This window comes from Acinonyx jubatus, chromosome B3 (assembly GCF_027475565.1).
Source record: "Acinonyx jubatus isolate Ajub_Pintada_27869175 chromosome B3, VMU_Ajub_asm_v1.0, whole genome shotgun sequence".
NCBI lineage: Eukaryota > Metazoa > Chordata > Mammalia > Carnivora > Felidae > Acinonyx > Acinonyx jubatus.
Genome location: NC_069386.1, coordinates 85274221 through 85298092, shown reverse-complemented (window position 1 = coordinate 85298092; position 23872 = coordinate 85274221). Strand labels below are relative to the sequence as shown.

General features: G+C 34.7%; 1 protein-coding gene across 3 annotated transcripts in view; it reads right to left on the bottom strand.

Annotated features, from left to right (window-relative positions):
* The window catches only part of TTC6 (tetratricopeptide repeat domain 6), a 201778-nt gene that overhangs the window by 32669 nt on the left and 145237 nt on the right, over window positions 1-23872 (bottom strand). For all 3 annotated transcript variants that reach the window (XM_053224391.1, XM_053224390.1, XM_027065617.2), the window contains 6 exons: window positions 20728-20897; window positions 17642-17762; window positions 16096-16246; window positions 14299-14381; window positions 10151-10227; window positions 9559-9719 (listed from right to left, as the gene is read on the bottom strand). In XM_053224391.1, the coding sequence (XP_053080366.1) occupies window positions 9559-9719; window positions 10151-10227; window positions 14299-14381; window positions 16096-16246; window positions 17642-17762; window positions 20728-20897 (763 nt within the window). The remainder of the gene's footprint in view (window positions 1-9558; window positions 9720-10150; window positions 10228-14298; window positions 14382-16095; window positions 16247-17641; window positions 17763-20727; window positions 20898-23872) is intronic.

Sequence of the window (23872 nt, the reverse complement as noted above, 5' to 3'; positions counted from 1 at the left end):
TTTAACATGACAGCCTTAAACGTTAAAAAGAATGCTAAGCATGCAGCCCTACTCTCATTTCACAGTAGGCCACAGTAGGCCACAGGCCTTGTCAGTGCACCACCAGCTGAGGACCCAAGCAGGCAGTCTGATGGCAGGGAATCCCAACAAGGCGTCTCTCCTAAATCTGCTACTTAAGCAGACTTATAGATATGCACTTTTGATACTATAATTTCTAAATTATTAAGGCTATTTTCTTGTAGTATAAAACCAGCTTAAAGTTATAGACTAGTTTATGACCGGTTTTTCAGTAATTTTCCTGAAATACTGAACAGCTATTAAATAGTAAAAGATTTCCAATGATAATATCTGATGTGGTTTTTTATTTTGTCCTACTGTGCTCTTTATAATTTTTTTTAACGTTTATTATTTTTGAGACAGAGAGAGAGACAGAGCATGAATGGGGGAGGGTCAGAGAGAGGGAAACACAGAATCTGAAACAGGCTCCAGGCTCTGAGCTGTCAGCACAGAGCCCGACGCGGGGCTGGAACTCACAGACCGCGAGATCATGACCTGAGCCGAGGTCAGCCGCTTAACTGACTGAGCCACCCAGGCGCCCCTGTCCTATTGTGCTCTTAATGGGAATCCACTGGCACCAGAAAATAAACTAACATCAAAAATCACCCTCTTAGGGGCACCTGAGTGGCTCAGTCAGATAAGTGTCTGACTCTTGATTTCAGCTCAGGTCATGATCTCATATTTCATGGGTTTGAACCCCACATCAGGCTCTGCACTGTCAGGACAGATTTTCTCTCTCTCTCTCTCTCTCTCTCTCTCTCTCTCTGTGTCTCTCAACCACTCACTCTCTCCCTCACTCTCTCTCAGAATAAATACATAAATTTTAAAATAAATCACCCATTTAAACTAGTCAAAATAGTTGAAATTTGCTAACAAAAAAAATTCAATTTTCCAGATAGAAATGACTTTTTTATAATTAGCTAACACATATATTTATGGAAATATAAATATTTGTGACTCTTTAGACCATTTTCTTAATCATATTAAATTACTAAATAAACAACGAGATTTAGCTTGGATATGCTAAGTGTCCTTTGTGCTTCCACTTAGCATCTAATTCACATATAACTTCAACATCCATCTTTCCATCCTTATTCTCAGCACTTGACCTTGCCATAGAAAAAATACATCACCTTCTTTCTCCATTTTCCTACTTTTTACTTTTCAACACATCTATATTTTCTTCCATTTCCATTTTTTTCTCTCCTGACTTTGAATGGTTTCTATTCTTCTCCTTTTCAGAAGGAGAAATTCCTTCTGAAATTTCTAATTCTAATTCAGAAGGAATTAGATTCCTCAAGCTGTGTTCTTGACCCCTACTCCTTCTGCTCTGCCTGAACACAAGTTATTTCCTTCCTCTTCTGGGTCACTGCCCCTTCACTGTCTCTTTGAGTCCACAAAATCTTCCATCCCATTTAAATTAAAGTAAATACATCTTCACTTCCTCCTGCTTCCTCTCATAGCTAGCTGATGTCCTACCTGTCTCTTCTTCACTTCTCTGAAAAGACTCCTGGGGAAGATCTAGAGGGGTACCCAAGTAAGGCATATTTATGTTCTAAAAATAATACTGCAGCTGTTATGTGGATAAAAGCTTAGAAGAGTGCAACAGTGTTGCTATCATTCTAGTAAAATAAAAATATGTTCTGGATTAAGATAATGACCATAGAAATGGAGAAAGGAAGTAGAACTGAGAGATATTTAGAAAGAATCAAGAGAACATCACTATTGATTGGATAGAACAGGGCAATCAAAGGTAATTCCAGATTTCTATAGAGCAATAAGTGGAGGAGAGGAGGTTAAAGTAAACATAAGAGTGCCTGGGTGGCTCAGTCAGTTGAGCATCTGACTTTGACTAAGGAAAGGATCTCATGGTTCATGAGTTTGAGCCCCGCATTGGGCTCTGTGCTGACAGCTCAGAGCGTGGAGCCTACTTCAGATTCTGTCTCCATCTCTCTCTGCCCCTCTCCCACTTTCACACAATCTTTCACTCTCCCTCCAATATAAATAAATTTTTGTTTAATTTTTAAGAAAATGTCAGAATATTCCCAAAACAAATTCAGTATCATAAAGGTGTCAATTCTCCCTAAAATAATCTAGAGATTGAATACAATTCAAAGAAAATTCTGATTTTTTACCTTTCCCATGCATGTGCATACAGGCACACGTGCACCACAACGATACACCCCAGTAAGCTAAGCAGCGCCATGCAGTGGAGAAAGGAGCCGTTACACCAAGCCCAATCCAATTGCACCAACCAAGCTCAGGGCCTAGAGCACCACCATACATCTTTCTGCCTGCTTAGTGTAGACTATAAAGTGCTTCATACTTTGACCTCCAGGGGAAATTGTATGTAATTTCAGATTTCATTCTGTTTACTGGTCCATCTATTTGTTTTTTGATTTTTGTTTTTCTTTTCTTTTTCTTGGATACAAAGAGAAAATTTTATTTTTATTTTCTGTTTTCTTTTTATTTTTTAATTCTTTTTACCATATTTTCATTTTTTATAGACTTTTTATTCTATTTTACTTTTTTCATTTCCTTTTATTCTATTTTATGGTATACATTTCTTTTAATTTTTAAACATTTTCTTTTTTTCTTCTTTTCTTTTCTTTCCCTTTTTGCTCTATTCTGTCAAGCTTCTTTCAACAACCAAACCAAAACACACCTAGGATCCAGCTTCCTTTATTTGACTTTTTTGTGTTGTTTTTCAATTTTCAACTTAATGTTTTATTTATATTTTTTTCTTCCTCCAGAATGACAAAACGAAGAAATTCACCCCAAAAGGAAGAACAGGAAGAAATGACAGCCAGGGACGTTATCAACACAGACATAAGCAAGATGTCTGACCTAGAATTTAGAATCATGATAATAAGAATACTAGCTGGGGTTGAAAAAAGCATAGAATCCCTTTCTGCGGAAATAACAGGTGAAATTCAGTGAAGATGAAATTAAAAATGCTATAACTGAGACACAATCTCAAATGGATGCCACGTGGCAAGGATGGATGAAGCAGAGCAGTGAATCTGTGAAATAGAAGACAAAATTATGGAGAATAATCCTGAAAAAAGAGGGAAACTAAGGCAAAAGAGCATGATACAAGAATTAAATAACTTAGTGACTTATTAAAAAGGAATAACATCCAAATCATAGGCATCCCAGAAGATGAAGAAAGAGAAAAAAGAGGAGGTTTATGGTAGCAAATCATAGCAGAAAACTTTAATTTAATTTTAACTTTAATTTAAAATTTTTAAGTTTAACTTTAAAATTTTAATTTTAATTTTTTTCAACCTCATTAATTCCTTTTCTCCCTTCAAAATGATGAAACTAAGGAATTTACCTCAAAAGAAAGAGCATAAAGAAACAACAGCCAGGGACTTAACCAACACAGATACAAACAAGATGTCTGAACCAGAATTTAGAATCATGATAATAAGAATTCTATCTGGAGTTGAAAATAGATTAGAATCCCATTCTGCAAGAAGTAAAAACTAGGCAGAATGAAATAAAAACTGCTATAACTGAGCTGCAATCACAGGTGGATTCTGTGGCAGCAAGGATGGATGAGGCAGAACAGAGAATCAGCAATATAGAGGACAAACTTACAGAAAATAATGAAGCAGAAAAAAAGAGAGAGATTAAGGCAAAAGAGCATGATTTAAGAATTAGAGATATCAGTGACTCATTAGAAAGAAACAACATCAGAATCATAGGGGTCCCAGAAGAGGAAGAGAGAGAAATAGGGGTAGAAGTATTGTGAACACGTCATAGTGGAAAACTTTCCTAACCCGGGGAAAGACACAGACATCAAAATCCAGGAAGCACAGAGGACCCCCATTAGATTCAACAAAAACCGACCATCAGTAAGGTATATCATAGTCAAATTCACAAACTACTCAGGCAAGGAGAGAATCATGAAAGCAGCAAGGGAAAAAAAGTCCCTAACCTACAAGGGAAGACAGGTCAGGTTTGCAGCAGACCTATCCACAGAAACTTGAGGCCAGAAAGGAGTGGCGGGATATATTCAGTGTGCTGAATCAAAAAATATGCAGCCAAGAATTCTTTATCCAGCAAGGCTGTCATTCAAAATAGAAGGAGAGATAAAAAGTTTCCCAGACAAACAAAAATTAAAGGAGTTTGTGACCACTAAGCCAGCCCTGCAAGAAATTTTAAGGGGGACTCTCTGAGGGTAGAAAAGATAAAACAAAAAAAGACCAAAAGTAATAGAGACCAGAAATGACCAGAGAACACCACTAGAAGAAACTCCAACTCTACAGGCAACACAATGGCAGTAAATTCATATCTTTCAGTACTCACTCTAAATGTCAATGGACGAAACACTGAATGGATAAGAAAATAAGGTCCACCTATATGCTGTTAACAAGAGACCCATTTTAGACCTAAAGACACCTTCAGATTGAAGGTAAGAGGATGGAGAACCATCTATCATGCTAATGGTTGCCAAAAGAAAGCCAGAGTAGCCACACTTATATCAGACAATCTGGATTTTAAAATAAATACTGTAACAAGAGATGAAGAAGGGCATTTATCATAATTAAGGGGTCTATCCACCAAGAATATCTAACAATTGTAAACATTTATGCCAACGTGGAAAAACCCAATATAAATTAAACATAAAGAAACTCATTGATAATAATATCATAAAAGTAGGACCTTCAACACCCCACTCACAGCAATGGACATATCATTTAAGCAGAAAATCAATAAGGAAACAATGGATTTCAATGACACACTGAACGAATGGACTTAATAGATATATTCAGAACATTACATTCTAAAGCAACATAATACACATTGTTCTTGAGTGCACATGGAAGACTCTCCAGAATAGAACACATACTGGGACACAAATCAGCCCTCAACAAATACAAAAAGATCGAGATCATACCGTGCATATTCTCAGACCACAATGCTATGAAACTTGAAATCAACCACAAGAAAAAATTTGAAAAGACAACAAATACTTGGAGATTAAAGAACACCCTAGTAAGGACTGAATGGGTTAGCCAATAATTTAAAGAAGAAATTAAAAAGTACATGGAAACCAATGAAAATGATAACAGCCTAAAACCTCTGGGATGCAGCAAAGGCGGTCATAAGAAGGAGGTATATAGCAATGCAGGCCTTCCTAAAGAAGGAAGACAGGTTTCAGATATGCAATCTAATCGTACACTTTAAAGAGTTGGAAAAAGAACAGCAAATAAAACCCAAAACCAGCAGAAGACAGGAAATAATAAAGATTAGAAGAGAAATCAATGCTGTCGAAAAAAAAAAACATTAGACTAGATCAATGAAATCAGGAGCTAGTTCTTTGAAAGAATTAACAAAATTGATAAACCCCTAGCCAGTTTGATTAAAAAGAAAAAACAAAGGACCCAAATAAATAAAATCAAGAATGAAAGAGGGGAGATCTCAACCAACACCCCAAAATGCAAACCATAATAAGAGAATATTATGAGCAACTATATGGCAGTAAGTTGGGCAATCTGGAAGAAATGTACAAATTCCTAGAAACATATACACTAGCAAAACTGAAACAAGAAGAAATAGGAAAGTTGAACAGACCCATAACCAGTAAATAACTGGAATTAGTAATCAAAAATCTCCCAAAAAACAAGAGGCCAGGGCTGGATGGCTTTCCAGGGGACTTTTACCAAATATTTAAAAAAGAGTTACCACCTATTCTTTTGAATCTGTTCCAAAAAATAGAAATGAAAGGAAAACTTCCAAACTCATTCTATGAAGCCAGCATTACCTGGATTACAAAACCAGACAAAGACCCCACTAAAAAGAACAACTACCAACCAATTTCCCTGATGAATATGGATGCAAAAATTCTCAAAAAATATTAGCCAACCAGATCCAACAATACATTAAAAAAATTACTCACCATGATCAAGTGGGATTTATACCTGGGATGCAGGGCTGGTTCAATATCTGCAAATCAATCAATGTGACACATCACATTAATAAAAGAAAGGACAAGAATCACATGATCCTCTCAATAGATGCAGAGAAAGTATTTGACAAAATACAGCATCCTTTCTTGATAAAAACCATCAAGAAATTAGAGACAGAAAGATCATACCTCAAGATCATAAAAGCCATATACAAAAGACCCACTGCTAATATCATCCTCAATGCATAAAAACTGAGATCTTTCCCCCTAAGGTCAGAAACACGACAGAGATATCCACTCTCACCACTGTTATTCAACACAGTACTGGAAGTCTTAGCCTCAGCAATCAGACAACAAAAAGAAATGAAAGGCATCCAAATCAGGATGGAGGAAATCAAACTTTCACTCTTCACAGACATGATACTTTATATGGAAAACCCAGATAGAGTCCACCATAAAACTGCTAGAACTGATCCATGAATTCACCAAAGTCACAGGATATAAAATCAATGCTCAGCATTCAGTTACATTTCTATACACCAATAATGAAGCAGCAGAAACAGAAATCAAGGAATTGATCCCATTTGCAGTTGCACAAAAAAACCATAAAATACCTAGGAATAAACCTAACCAAAGAGGTGAAAAATCTAAACACTGAAAACTATAGAAAATTTATGAAATAAATTGAAGAAGTCACAAAAAAATGGAAAAATGTTCCATGTTCATAGATTAGAAGAACAAATATTGTTAAAATGTTGATATCCAAAGCAATCTACATATTCAATGCAATCCCTATCAAAATAACACTAGCATTCTTGATAGACTTAGAACAAACAATCCTAAATTTTTTATGGAATCAGGAAAGACCCTGAAGAGCCAAAGCAATCCTGAAAAAGAAAACCAAAGCTGGAAGCATCACAATCCCGGACTTCAAGCTGTGTTACAAAGCTGTAATCATCAAAACAGTATGGTACTAGCACAAAAACAGACACATAGATCAATGGAACAGAATAGAGAACCCAGAAATGGACCCACAAACCTATGGCCAACTAATCTTTGACAAAGCAGGAAAGAATATCCAGTGGAATGAAGACTGTCTCTTTAGCAAATGGCATTGGGAAAACGGGACAACCCACAAGCAGAAGAATGAACCTGGACCACTTTCTTACACCATACACAAAAATAAACTCAAAATGGATTAAAGACCTAAATTTAAGATAGACACCAAAATCCTAGAGAAAAAAGCAGGTAAAAACTTCTTTGACCTCAGCCACAGCAACCTCTTACTCAACATGTCTCCAGAGACAACGGAAATAAAAGCTAAAATAAATTAACTATTGGGACCTCATCAAGATAAAAAGTTTGTGCATGGCAACAGAAACAATCAGCCAAACCAAAAGGCAACTGACAGAATATGAGAAGATATTTGCAAATGACATATCCAAAATCCATAAAGAATTCAAACTCAACACCCAAAAAAACAAATAATCTGTTGAAGAAATGGGCAAAGGACATGAATAGATACTTTTCCAAAGAAAACATCCAGATGGCTAACAGACACATGAAAAAATACAACACATCACTTATCATCAGGGAAATAAAAATCAAAACCACAATGAGATACCACCTCACACTTGTCAGAATGGCTAAAATTAACAACTCAGGCAATGGCAGATGTTGGTGAGGATGCAGAGAAAGAGGCATCCTTTTGGACTGCTGGTGGGAATGTGAACTTGTGCAGCCACACTGGAAAACAGTATGGAGATTCTTCAAAAAATTAAAAATAGAACTACTCTACGACCCAGCAATTACACTACTAGGCATTTATCCATGGGATACAGGTGTGCTATTTAGAAGGGACACATGCACCCAATGTTTATAGCAGTGCTATCAACAATAGCCAAAGTAAGGAAATGTCCATCGATAGATGAATGGATAAAGAAGATGTGGTGTGTGTGTGTGTGTATGTGTGTGTATACATATATATACACACACAATGGAGTATTACTCTTCAATCAAAAAGAATGAAATCTTGCCATTTCCAACTACGTGGATGGAACTAGAGTGTATTATGCTAAGCGAAATTAGTTAATCAGAGGAAGACAAGTATCATATGACTTTACTCATATGTGGAATTTAAGATACAAAACAGGTGAACATAAGGGAAGGGAAGCAAAAATAATATAAAAACAGGGAGAGGGACAAAACAAAAGAGACTCTTAAATATAGAGAACTGAGGGTTGCTGGAGAGGTAGTGGGAGGGGGGATGGGCTAAATGGGCAAGGGACATTAAGGAGGACACCTGGGATGAGCACTGGGTGTTATATGAAGGGGATGAATCACTGGATTCTACTCCTGAAATCATTATTGCACTACATGCTAACTAACGTGGATGTAAATTAAAATAAATAAATAAATAATAAAATAAAATAAAATAGAAGAAGAATAAAGGCCCAAGAATAACCAGTAGTTTCCTAGAGAAGAATATGGTGTAGGGGCTAGCTTTACCAGATATCAATAATTACAATAAAACTAAAATAATTAAGAGATTGTACTATTGGGCTGGGGATAGAGAAACTGACCAAAAGACAAGAATAGACAGCCCCAAATCAGATCCACATATGCATGAAAACTTATAATATGACAGCTGTACCACTTCAGATCTTTGGCTTGAGAGAACAGTCCAATAAATGACACTTGAACATTTGAATATCCATATAGGAAAAATTAAAATGTTACCACTATCTCACACTCAAAGAAATCAATTTAAGTTAGAGTAAGATCTTAAATAGAAAAAGCAAAACTTAAACTTTTAGAAGAAATATGGAAGAATATCTGTATGACCTTGGGAGAGGGAAAAACTTCTTAAACAAGAATTGTTTAAAAGCCACAACAGTAAAACAAAAAAATAGATACATTCTACTATATTAAAATTAAGAACCTCTGTAAAACCAGCCACAAATTACAAGAAGGTATGTGGCATATGTGACAACCAACCAAGGATTGATATGCAGAATTTATTTTTTAATGCCTAAAATCAATAAGAACAAGACAAACAAAAAAATGTGCAGGAAATTGAGAGAACATGAAATATGAGCAATTAACAAACATATAAGAAGATGCTCAATCTGTGTTCAGAGAAATGTGAATTAAGACCACAATGAGACATCAGTTTTTACCTACTAAATTGACAAAAACAAAGTCTGACAACCAATTACAGTAGAGGATAGAGATCAACAGGAACATTCATACATGACAGGTAGGAGCATAAATTGGTACAGCCATTTTCTTGAAAGTTAAATATTCACATTCTATACATACCAGCAATTCCATTCATAGGAATATATCCTGGAAAGCTACTCCACATGTTAACAGAAAACATGTAAAGGAGTATTTATAGCAGCCCTAGTCTTAAGAGGAAAAATAAATTAATAAAAAGAAATAACCCAGATGTTAATTAACACAAGAATCAATAAATAAATGTTATAATCTAGTTCTGCAAAAAAAAGTATATAAGCTGTCATGCTGAGCACAATATAAAAATTCTATTAATAGGTTTAGTAAATAATACACAAGACTTTCACCTTGATTTTCTTGGCTTTCATTTGGGCTTTTGCTAATAGAGTATACATGGTGAGCTCAGGCCTGTTCAAAGTTATCCGATCCAAGACCTGAATGGCCTTGTCATGGTTTTCACAAAATGAATAAATGAGTGCTTGCTGTATAGGACTCAACTCAATGAGACCTAAAAGAAAAATAAAATTTATCAATTACCTTTGCCAAGTATCTAGGATTTAGAATATGATTATTTTAAGGAAGTTAAGCAATTCAATAATTTATCTTTGTAATATGAATAAATCAATGCAATACTAAAAATCTATTTACTACCAATAAACAATAAGATATTCCAATTACAAACAACAACAAAAACAAAAAAACTAAAATTATAACCCTGGAATCTCCCATAACAATCTCTCAGAAAATTCATTTCATCAATGAAGCATTTACTAGTTGATTTTGTACATGTGAAACTGAAAATTTAAATTTTCAAAATCATCTTTGATGAAGTACACCTTCCATGCTATTCCTACTTGCCTATTGAAAACAGTATAAACATTGTAGGAGGTATTTATTTTAAAATTAAGACAATTATAATTTTGAATTAATTATGTTTACCTTTGTTCATATCTGCCACTTGATAAATAGTAAACTTTGCAAGATCATAACATTTCATCATAAGAAGATATTGTCCTCTGAAAAAAATAATACCTTTTAATTCTAAGTAGTTAAAAATAATTTTTCTAAAATAAAATTTCTTATAATCAGTTACTTAAAATTTTATAATTATAGTACCTTTATTCATACTTATATGTGTATAATAAAAACAATGTAAAAATTATAAACATTTTATATAGTCTAAATTGACCAATTAGCATACAGATGTGATGAGAAAACAATTTAGGAAAAGTGAAACTGAAATAAAGATACTCAAATCTTTTTCCAATTATCTATATTTTAAATGTTATACTCTGACCCCACAGCTAACATCATACTCAGTGGTGTAAAACTAAAATTTTCTTCTTCTAAGATCAGCAGTAAGACAAGAATGCCCATTCTTTTATTCAACATAAAAATCCGAGCCACAGCAATCAGACAAGAAAAAGAAATAAAACACATCTAAATTAGAAAGAAAGAAGTAAAACTCTTACTATTTGCAGATGACATGATACTATATAGAAAACCCAAAAGACTCCCCCCAAAATTATGATAACTAATAAATGAATCAAGTAAAGTTGTAGGATACAAAATTAATATACAAAAATCTGTTATATTCCTATACACTAATAATGAACTATCAGAAAGAAATTTTTTAATCCCATTTACAACTGCTTCAAAAAGAATGAAATTACTAAGAATAAATTTAGTCAAGGAGGTGAAAGATCTGTACTCTGAAACTTATAAGGCATTGATAAAAGAAACAAGATGACACAAATAAATGGAAAGATATTCAGTGATTAAAGATGGAAAAACTAATATTATTAAAATGTCTATATTACCCAAAGGTACAATCCATATCAAAATACCAATGACTTTTTTTCATAAAACTAGAAGAAAAGTCCTAAAATTTGTATGAAAGCACAAAAGACCCCAAACAGCCAAAGCAATCTTGAGAAAGAAGAACAAAGCTGGAAGTATCATGCTCCTTGATTCCAAATTATACTAAAAAGCCATAGTCATCAAAACAGTATGGTACTGGCACAAAAACAGACAACAGACATATAGATGAATGGAAAAGAATATAAAGCTCAGAAATAAACCCACAATTGTATGGTCAATCAATGTATGAAAAAGGAGGCAAGAATATACAATAGAGAAAAAAACCATCTCTTCAATAAGTGGTACTGGGAAAACTAAACAGCTATATGCAAAAGAATGAAATTAGGGCACTTTCTCCCACCATACACAAAAATAAACTCAAAATGGATTAAAGACTTTACCTAATGTAAAACCTGAAACTATAAACTCCTATAAGAAAACATAAGCCAAAAACTCTTTATCATTTGTCTGAGCAATATTATTTTGGGTCTGTCTCCTCAGGCAACAATAGCAAGGAAACAACAGCAAAAATAAACAAATGGGACTACATTGAACTAAAAAGTTTTTTCACAGCAAAGGAAACCATTAACAAAATGAAAACTCAACCTACTGAATGGGAGAAGATAATTGCACATGTTGTATCTGATAAGGGGTGTATATCCAAAACCTATAAAGAACTCCTATAACTCAACACACACACAAAAAAAAACCAAAAAACAAAGACAAAACAAAACAAAACAAAAAACAAATTGTCTGGTTATAAATGGGCAGAGGGCCTAAATAGACATTTTTCCAAAGAAGATATGTGGATGGCCAATGGGTCCATGAAAGGTTGTTCAACATCACTAATCATCAGGGATATTCAAATCAAAACCACACCTGTCAGAATGGCTATTATCAAAAAGACAAGAAATAACAAGTATTGATGAGGATGTGGAGAAAAGGGAACCCTTGTGCACTAATGATGAGAATGTAAATTGGTATAGCCACTATGGAAAACAGTATGGAAGTTCCTCAGAAAATTAAAAATAGAAACACCATATGATCCAGCAGTTCTACTTTTGAGATTTATCCAAAGAAAATGAAAACACTAATTCAAAATAGTATATACACCACTATGTTCATTGTAGCATTATATAACATACTCATGGAAGCAATCTAAGCATCCATCAATAGATGAATAGGTAAAGAAGATGTGTATAAATATACAATGGATTATTACTCAGCCATTAAAAAATGAAATCCTGCCACTTGGGACAATATGGATGGACCTAGAGGATATTATGCTAAATTAAATAAGTCAGAATGGAAAAGATAATTGCCGTATGATTTCACTTATATGTGGGATCCAAAACCAAACGAACAAACAGCAAAAGCAGAAACAGACCCATAAATACAGAGAACAAACAGGTAGTTACCAGACAGGAGGGGGCAGAGGGATAGGCAAAATAGGTGTAGACAAATGGGAGGTACAAGCTTCCAGTTATGAAATGAATAAATCATGCGTATGAAACAGCATAGAAAATATAGCCACTGGTATTATATGGTGACAGATGTAGCTACAATTGTGGTAAGCATAGAAGAATGTATAAAGTTATTGAATCACTATGTTGCACATCTGAGGCAAAACGTATCATTGTGTGTCAACAATATTTCAATTTAAAAAAAGATGTGGTATATGTGTGCAGTGGAATATTCCTCAGCTGTAAAAAAAGTACAAAATCTTGCCATTTGTGACAACATGGATAGGACTAAAGATATTGTACTAAGTGAAATAAGTCAGACAGAGAAAGGCAAATACTATATGATTTCACTTACATGTAGACTCTAAAAACAAAATGAGGGGTGCCTGGGTGGCTCAGTCGACTAAGTTTCTGACTTTGGCTCAAGTCATGATTTCTCTCTGTGCTGAAAGCTCAGAGCCTGGAGCCTGCTTTGGATTCTGTGTCTCCCTCTGTCTCTGCCCCTCCCCAGCTCACGCTCTGTCTCTCTTTCTCTCAAAAATAAACATTTAACAAACAAACAATAAAAACTAAAATGAAGGAGAAAACAAAACAAAAACACAGACTCATAAATACAGAGAACAAACTGGTCACCAGAGGGAAAGGGCTTGGTGGGGAGGGATGATATAGGTGAAGGAAATTAAGAAGTACAAATTTCCAGTTATAAAATCAGTAACTCACAGGGATAAAAAGTACATCATAGGGAATATAGTCAATGATATTATAATAACTTAATATGGTGATAGATGGTAATTAGACTTATGGTGATCTTTTTGTTATATATATATATATATATATATATATATATATATATATATATATATATTTGTTATATATATATATAATTAGGAATCTTTACTGTGTACCTGCACTATTGTATACCTGAAGCTAAAATAATATTGTATGCCAGCCATATATTAACAAAAGTAAGTAAGTAAATAAATAAATAAAATGCCAGTATAGTTAACATACAGTGTCATATTAGTCTCAGGTGTGCAATATAGTGATTCAACACTTCCATACAGTACTCAGAGCTCTTCGAGATAAGTATACTCTTTAATCCCCTTCACCTATTTCCCCCATCCTCCCACCCACCTCCCCTCTAGTTACCCTCTGTTCTTTATAGTTAAGAGTCTGTTTTTTGACTTGTCTCCTTTTTTCCCTTTGTTTCGTGTCTTGAATTCTACATATGACTGAAATCATATTCTAACTGTCTGGTTTATTTTGCTTTGCATTATACCCTCTAGATTCATCCATGTTACTTCAAACGGCAAGATTACATTCTTTTTTATGGCTTAATAATATTCTACTGTGTATCTTCTTTATCCATTCACCCATCGATGGACACTTGGGCTGCTTCCACAGTTTGGCTATTGTAAATAATCCTGCAATAAACATAGAGATGCATATATCCTTTAAAATTAGTGTTTTTGTATTCTTTAGATGAAAACCTAGTAGTGGGATTACTGGACATTGGGGTAGTTTAAACAGTTGTGTTTTGATGCAAGGATAGAGAAAAGGGTAAGATATCTGGTTATCTTATAAATAATCTTAAAATTTAACAAACACAATAGCTATATCTGACTTGCTAGTTGAAAGGTGGCCATTGCTGGGAAATTAAATGTAAAAAGAAGAGGACAGAAAGATCAAGAGGGAAGTAAAGATCCCAACAGCTAGCTCATGTGCTTAGTTATGCCAGGAAGAAATCCATTTCTATGTTCGTACCTTATTATATATAATTGGATTCCATCTGGCTGAAGGTGGATAGCACGAGATAATTCTCTTACTGCCTTTTTCAATTTATGCAACTGTTGAGTGATAAACAGAAACTTTGCTTATAATAATACTGATTTGTTTCCCTTCTGATGCTTCCCTCCCACACTTCAATACAGAAATTTTGCAAGAACATCTCCTAATATACATGAGTTCTTTTGGGTTTTGTTTGTTTGTTGCTTTTTAAGAATCATCAAACCAAATGGGATACAAAGAAGTTTTTTTAAAACTTTTTTTAAAAGTTTTTAAAGTTAAAAAGTTTTTTTTTTTTAAAACTGTTTACTAAGCCTGCCCTGGGTCGTCTACCTCCATCAGGAAAGGAAGGGCATTGCACGGGACTCGAGTCACATTGGGTCCTGAGATGTCGACAATGGAGAACAGAGACTCTAGCTAACTCGCAGTAAGCAAGCACTGTGAGCAAGAAATAAACCTTTGTTATTTTAACACAGTGATTTTAAGTGGTCGGGGTGGAGGGAGGGTTTGGTGCGTGTGTGTACGTGTTTAGCCACAGCACAAACTAGACTATCATGGCTGAAACCAGTGTAACCAGAGAACTTGTAGAAGACGACAGCAGAATGGTAATAAGGAGCCAATTCCTGTGGTTCTTAGAGGCCTTTGGCTTTTGCAGGATTCAGCTTTTATTCTGAGTGCAAGGGAAGCTATTAAAGGGTTCTGGGCAAAGTGAAATAATCTGACTTATGTTTTAACAGGATCACTATGGCGGCTATGTTGAAAATCCTTCCGAAGGGAGTAAAAAACAGAAGCAAGAAGACCAAGAGGTCCCTGCAGCAATCCTGACGAGGAATGACACTGTCTTGGACAAGATGACTAGTGGTGGAGTGGTAGACAGGGATATCTATTTTGAAAGGCAGAAACAACAGCTAACAGTGTTTATCTCTGGAAAGTCAAATTTGGTTGGAATCAGGGAGGACTTTTGCTGTTTATTGCATCTTTGACTTTGCAACACTAAAGATATATCACATTTTTTAATTTAAATAACTTGTAAAATTTAAACAAAATCTTGGGGCACCTGGGTGGCTCAGTTTAAGCATCCGGCTTCGGCTCAGGTCATCATCTCACAGCTCTTGAGTTCGAGCCCCACGTCGGACTCTGTGCTGACAGCTTAGAACCTGGAGCCTGTTTCAGATTCTGTGTCTCCCTCTCTCTCCCCCTCCCTTCTTCATGCTCTGTCTCTCTCTCTCTCTCTCTCATTCTCGCTCTCTCTCTCTCAAAATAAACAAACATTAAAAAAATATTTTTTAATTTAAACAAAATCTAAAGGTAAGTATGAATGAGTAGAATCCCATTATATACACAGATCCCATTCTACGAACCCACCTGCTCTCTCTCACACACACACACACATACACACACACACACACACACACACACTCAAAACCACTGTAAAATGTTAATAGTAGTTGTCTCTAGAGAATAAAATTATGGATTATTTTAACTTACTGTTATTTGCATACATATATTACATGAAATAAATATATATTGTTTTTGTAATAAGGAAAAACATTGTTTTTTTAATGAAAGACAAAATTCACACTTCATAAGTAAAGGCTTTATACATAGGTAATTATAATTAACTATATCTACTTTATATTTATTGCTTGGACATGCATTAGCCTCTGTAATTAACTGAAAACAAATATATTAATATACTGAAATTACACTGAACAATAGATATTCAGAAAATTAAAGCATTTTTTTTAAAAATCAAGGTTTTCAAAACTTAAATACCTTATGATAGGTTTCTGCTCTACAAATATAGCTTTGAATATATAAAGGATCAAGTCTAATAGCCTCAGAAAAATGCCAAATGGCTTCAACGTAGTTATCCAAGTATAGCAGATGTATGAGGCCAATATTTACATAAGCGAAAATAACAGTTCTAAAAAAAAGTGAAAAAGCAAAATCTTGTTAGACATTTTAATTAATCCAAATGTTTTCCAATTTTGAATGAACCTAGTGAAATACATACATCAATATATATCAGGATGTTTTATTAAATGTTTTACTAAAACAAAGTAAATCAGTTAACGATTCTCTTAAAAATTATAAGCACCTTTATAAAATCCTTAGTTGAGAATCAACATTTATAGAGTCTATGCTAGGAACAGAATTCCTGAACTCCCCACTCCATCTTTACTCTTCCTTGACTTAATCTTGACTTACCTTGAATTTCAAGCTTAGTTTTTCTCAATTTAAAAGTTTTCCCCTCAGGCTATGTTGTGTTCGCCATGAGTAACAGAGAGAAACAGTAATATTCTCAGAGCCTGGGGTTAAAAATCCTCTCCACCTACATATTAACCCAGCTTCTTTTCTTTATAAAATAAATGTATTTTTTCTCTCTTTGAATCAAAACATTTTCAATAGAGAATTGATCTTAGAAATTACTTTATTTGATGCCTCTATTTCAAAATGAGGAAACTACATACCCTATAGCCCAGCTTTGTTAGAAGCCTAGGCCCTTTGCCTAAAAGACACCAAAGTTCTTACTGCCCATTTTTTGGCTTTTTTTGCAACTGAAACTCTTTTCTTTCTGGCTCAAAAATATCTAAAAAGGAACTACTTTGGCCATTATGGAGCCATTCTCCATGACTTTCCTAAGTCAAGTTTAAAGTTTACCTTAGATAAAAGTAAACAGTCTGCTGGTTGGCATGGAATTGGCATGTTGTTTTTACTTTTTTTTTGATGCCTTTCATTTTAACAAATGCTTCTTTGAAAAGAACAGAAATTAATTAATTCTGTGTTTTAGAGCTTAGATTTCTGTACACACTAAAAGTGTGTACAACTTTTAGTCTTTGTTTCTTCCTGAACCTACACTCTAACGGTATTGGTTTTTTCTTTTGCTTTACTATCCAAAATGAAGTCAGATTCTAAATAGTTTCCTACTATTGAGTCATATGTTGTGTGCATAGCAATATATCAAGCAGAATATTTTCTCATTATTTTAAAATTTGATAACATTTTTTCATGAAGTTAATTTCAAGAAGCTCTGATCTGTTTATCCCCACACTGCTGTCAGTAACTTTATGTTGTTATCTCTGAATTGGACTCATCTCAAAAGCATTCAATATCTAAAATTTGCAAAAGTATCTAAGGTAAAACAGATGTTGGGAACCAGATCTTTTCTTAGAAGTAGTATTCTAATTCTAGGATGCTTTTACAATTGTTATTTTATAAGGTTATTAATGATGAGGGGAAAGGGCTTTTTCTTTCATTTTGTTTTTTTTCTTAACTTTATACAAAAGTGAAATCAGTAAGAATGAAAAGGAAAACATACCTTTCTAGAGAAATAACAGTTTCAAAGTCACAGATTGCCAGCAACCAAAGCTTTAGATCTGCATAGAGTATGCCCCGATGTAGAAAACAACCAAGATTCTCATAGCCATCATTTATGAGAGCTTAAAAATAACAACATACATCTTATTTGGGTTCTGAACAAAAATATCTGAGTTGTGTTTTAGTCTTTACCCTTCCCATTGCTTATTCTTACATTTGAACACTTTATAAAACATATCTATGATGAGCGCATTTATTTGGTAAGAAACAGTATTCACATAAAAATATATTTGTCTATAAGTAACAATGTGGCTATCAAGGTTCACAAATTAAAACTGGGGAAATCTGATGGTAATCTAGGATAGTCCACTCACTTCACAGATGAAGAGATTAAGGTGCAAAGGGGCTTAACCACAGTCATGATTAAGTCAATGGCAAAGATGGAATCTAACCTCTGATTCACTTCAGTGGATTGCAGTCAGAAGGGCACCATTGCCCTTGATGGGCTGTTAATTATCAGGAAAGCATTGCTATTGGTCATAACACAGGCTCTGGTACAACTCCAGACACGCAGATGACAGAGATCAGGCTGCTACACATCAACCAGGAAGAGCAGCTCAAAGAGACTACTCCAAGGTAAGCTGAACTTGGAGTTAAGGCAGGCAACTTGACTATGCATATTCTAAACAACAGGAGTGTGGGGCAAAAAGAATCTTCTCAGTACTCCAGGTGTGTGTCTTTCATCTATAAGCAGTCTAGAGGTCATCTCATGTATCCCCACTTACTAATTTTCCCTTCACTTTCCCAAAAACACGCTAGTGAATTACATGGGTTTTCCACAACATTTGATCCATGTCTTCTAAGCTTCTCAGGCCCATTCTGGCTAAGAAGGGAAAGTTCTGCCAAAAATGTACATAGTGCTCACAGTCTGGGACAAAAATATTCACAGTGTTAGATTTGGGGAAGTATATTGAGTTTAAGCAATGATGACACAGATTAAATAAATAATCATGAAGGCAATCAGCTCCATTCACGGTATAACTGGCTAGCAAAGACAAAGTCAGCTGCACTTTTGGTGGTTGCTCTAGGAAAATTAAAAAATTCTACTAAGGAAAAAATATTAGAATTACTTAACCTCTCTGTGCCTCTGTTTTCTTATCAGGGATGAAAATAATTCCTACCTCATAGCATTATTCTCAATATTAATTGAAACACTCTATATAAAGCATTTAGATTAGTGTTTGGCAATTAGTGAAATGCACAATAAATGTTAGATATTATTACTAGCTTGGAAAAATATCTTAAGGGTCCTTTTTGATTGTGGAAGATAAAACTCCTTAAGCTAGCCTGTAGAAAAGAATTAAAGCCAAAATCAAGTTGGTCTGCTCTGAATAATTAAATAACAAAGAATTTGTATTATTGTGATAGCCTAGAAAAGAGGGAGTGAGGAGCCCACAACTTGGAGAAGAGGGAAGTATGAAAAAGAGGCTTTTAGAGATTACCAAGAAAGGAGTTTGGCCAGATGGCAGATAGACAGAGCTGACAGAGAGAAATAAACTTCAAGAAAAATGGGTGGGCTTGACCTTCAAATTTAAATCGCTTTGGGGCACCTGGGTGGCTCTGTCAGTTGAGCATCCAACTTCGGCTCAGGTCATGATCTCATGGCTCCTGAGTTCAAGCCCCGCATGGGGCTCTGTGCTGACAGCTCAGAGCCTGAAGCCTGCTTCGGATTCTGTGCCTCTGTCTCTACCCCTCCCCCACTCATGCTCTGTCTCTCTCTGTCTCAAAACTAAACAAACATCAAAAAATTTTTTTTTCTAAATTTAAATCATTTCTGCTAACTTTATCCTTTGAATCCTAAGATATTCATTTTCTTAATGTTTATTTATTTTTGAGAGAGAGAGAGAGAGAGAAAGAGATCATGAGCAGGGAAGGGCAGAGAGAGAGGGAGACAACAGAATCTGAAGCAGGCTCCAGGCTCTGAACTATCCACAGAGCCCGAGGTGGGGCTCAAACTCATGAACTGTGAGATCATGACCTGAGCCAAACTCCAATGTGTAACCCACTGAGAGACCCAAATGCCCCCAACCCCAAGACATTCATTAACAGTAACCACAAGAATTGTGTGGATATACAAAAATGGAGAATCAACCAGAGAGCAGAAATTAGATGCAAAGATTACAAGAGAGTTAAACAAAATTTAACTTAGTCTTCCCTCCCAAAAATCCTTAGAAATAGAAGGGAGGGTACCAGATTCCTCCCAGCACATAGGATAGACTCTAGGTTATTTTATTTGAATATTCATGGCACAGGTGGCCTCAGAAGGCTATCATCTTATATTGCCTGCCTTCAGGAGCTATGTAATTCTCTTTCTAAGAGTATAGTTGTCTCTTAGTCTCTAGATACTGATACTGCCTCATCTAGAATGATGGGATTGTAGTACTTTGCACCCAGGGGAACACTGTTGGTCTCTGGCTGGAATTATCCAATCACAATGGGCTAATTTATTCAGCTGGGACTGTTTACTGAGCACTTACTCTATGCACAGAATGGTGCAGGGCATGTTTATATACCAAAAATACACTGATACAGGGTAAAGTGGAAATGACTAATGTTAGCTTTTGGCATCCTATTATTACTAAAGATTCTCAAAGCTCATTTTTAGTTTAAGGGTTTAAAAACTCAGAATTTGACTAATCAATGGGCTAGGCCTATGGAGTAGGACACAGCCCACTAGGAAAATTCACTGCTGCTTTAGCAAGCTGACTAGAAAATAGACCTGGATTTCCAGAAATAACCTGAGAACTCAATATATAGAAAGAGATTTCTTTGATATGATATTCTCCCTTTGCCAAAGTTATACCCATACATGTAAGTACAAACACACTCACATTCACTAAAAGGGCATACTAGGAACACTTAAACCATTGTAGCTTGTAAATATATGTGAATATATATACTATACAAACATATCTTAATATGTAACTACATAAAAATATACATATTATATTAATCATCCCATATTAGTATTCCACTCCATGAACTTCAAATCAAATTCCTATGTATGTGCAGTTGAAGGCAAAGTACCTGAAACGCTGTAGTCCTGGAGCGCTCTAAAAGGGCTACTCTTTCTAAACAAGCAGGCTCTATAATACAGTGCTAACCAGTTATTAGGATCTAAGTGAATTGCCACAGAAAGATCTTGAGTTGCTTGCTTATAAAATTGCCGTTTAAAATATGCTCTTCCTCTGTATGTCCTAGAAAAAGAAAAAAATTCAATATGTATTGCAAAATACACATTTTCTTTTTTTTCCTTTACAACTAATTTTGTATTTGAATAACAATTTCTGATTATTTCCACTTGCTCCCCAAAAAAGGTTAGCAATGATGTTAATAGCAAAAAGGATATGAACTTTTTATAAATAAATATACTTTATTTTATATATAATTATATGCTTATTAATAATATGCTAATTATATGCCTACTAATCTTATTACATTTCTTGTACTTATCAGAGAAATGTATCAATAAAATAAATATGAGTTTATTTATTTTTATTACTTATTGAGTACCCAAAATGTTAGGCTTTAATTTATGTAAGATTGTTCTCTAGAAAAAACATATAATCCATTTTGAAGGAAATGGGCCTCAGTGAGTGGAGTTGTTAGAAGATTTTTCTTTGGCACTGAAAATGCACCCAAATAAATAGGAGGCTGCTTCACATGGATGAAAGCTATTTCATCAATTGTGTGATTGGATTTTATCTCCATTAACTTCTGACTCCAATTTCAAAATTATCATTAACCTACATCAATTCCTGAAAATTCCATTTTCAATCATTTAGTAATGTAAAGCAAATCAGCTTTTAGAAATAAAATAAGGCAATTAAGGAAAAACAGGAGGAATAAGCTAATAGGTTATCTGCTGCAAAGAAGTTAACATAAATCTAGTTGGGGGGAGGGAGAGGGGATAAGGAGATGTATAAGAAAGTTATATTATGAAATCAATGATAACTTGGAGAAAAGAGTGAAGGCAGTACATTGACAGACTGGTAACAAAGATCTCTCAAAAGCACTAAGCATCCTGAGACTCATGATATTTTATCTTTCACCTAAATGTTTATTGCCCCATCTTTAAGAAATGTCTTATTTATTTTCTAATAAATATAAGAATTTTATATTTATTGTTAAGTATTTCTGATTGCTAAGAATATTCCTAGTGATTTTTCAGCATATTATATGACCCCAAACTTAAAATTTACAGGATAAGCCTTTAGTAATATTTCTGTAGGATGCCATTAAGTCATGTCAACTCTTCAAACATACTGACTTTTATATCTTTTCCTTATTTTGTTTCCACTGCTTCATACTTCACACCCTCCTCAGCTCACACCTGTACTATTTTACTCCATTCCTAGTTCTAGAGTAATAAGATCTGATCATCAGATAATAAAGATCTCTTTTCTCAAATACTTTCAACAAACCCCTATTGGCAATGGAATGAGGTCAAATTCTTCAAAATGGCATATAAGGTCTTCCATAAGCTAGCATCATCTTACAATAGCTTTAATTAATCTTCTTGTTCTCCAACTAATTTGATGCTTTCCTGCAAGTAACACCCCTTTTACTCAAGAAGACGTAGACAACCAGAATAGAGCAATAACTAGGGCAGAATATTAAAAGACTTTCCAAAAAGATTGTCCTCCTTTCAAATGACTACAAGTTGGGATAATTTTAGAAGCAAGTTATCTCAAACTTTCAAAGAACAAAAATTATCTAATCCTAAAGGATATGTTCCTAAGAAAAGAAAAAGATGGAAGGCTTAATTCCTTTTGAAAAAGAAGCCAAATACTGAAAATACAATCTGACTATGAAACTAGAGAACAATCTCACTACAAATGTAGATGAAAAATCTTCAAGAAAGTAAAAACAAAGAGAACTCAGTATAGTTTGATAATATTCCATCCAAAAATATATGAGGTCCAAGAGGCACTTATCTTCCAAAATTAGAAAACCTGTTAATATGAGATTCCTATAAGTAAATGAAAATTCCTATTATTACTAACAGTATTGTTAAGTTAAAGTCAATGCAATGATATAAAGTTGTGAGATGAGAACAGAGAAAAACTTGCAGAATAGGGAATTTCAAAACTTCATCCTTCCATAAAGGTAATGAATATGCTAACACCATCAGAATCAACTTTTTTAGAACTCTGGAATCAATATAATTAAAAACTTCACAACCACCATAAGAATGCTTTATACAGGAAAGAAATCTACACATCAGATGAAGCTCAGGATGCTAGGTAGGATAAATTCAAAGAGATCCACACAGAGACACCTTATGATTAACCTGGTGAAACAGAGACAAAAAACAAAAACAAACAAAACTCTTGAAAGCAGGATGAGCGAAGTAACTGCTCCTTTACAGAAGATTTTCAATAAGACTAACAACTGATATCTCATACAAAATCATGGAGGCTACAAGGCAGTGGAATAGCACACAGGCATGCCTTGTTTCATTGCACTTCCCTTTATTGCATTTTGAAGATACATTTTTTATTTATTTTTTAATTTTCTTAATGCTTATTTATTTTTGAGAGAGAGAGAGAGACAGACAGAGTGTGCAGGGGGCGGGGGGAGCAGAGGGAGTGGGTAGGTGCAGAAGGAGTGGGAGACACAGAATCCAAAGCAGGCTCCAGGCTCTGAGCTGTAAGCAGAGTCCAATGAGGGGCTGGAACCCATGAACCACGAGATAATGACCTGTGCCAAAATCGGATGCTCAAACAACTGAGCAACCCAGGCACCCATTTTTTTTTAATTTTCTTAATGCTTATTTATTTTTGAGAGAGAGAGAGAGAGCGAGAGAGAGCGCGAAGATACTACATTTTTTACAAAGTAAAGGTTTGTGGCAACTGTGCATCAAGCAAGATTATTCACACATTTTTTCCAACAGCATTTACTCACTTCATGTCTCTGTGTCACATATTGGTAATCCTCACATTTCAAAGATTATTATTATATTTGTTATGGTGATCTATAATCAGTGCTCTTTGATGTTACTATTGTCATTGTCTTGGGGCTCCTTAAACCATGTCCATATCAGACAGCGAACGTAATCAATAAATGTGTGTGTTCTGGCTGCTCTACCAACTGGCCATTCCCTTGTCTCTCTTCCTGTCCTCCAGCCTCCCTATTCCCTGAGACACAACAATACTGAAATGAGGCCAGT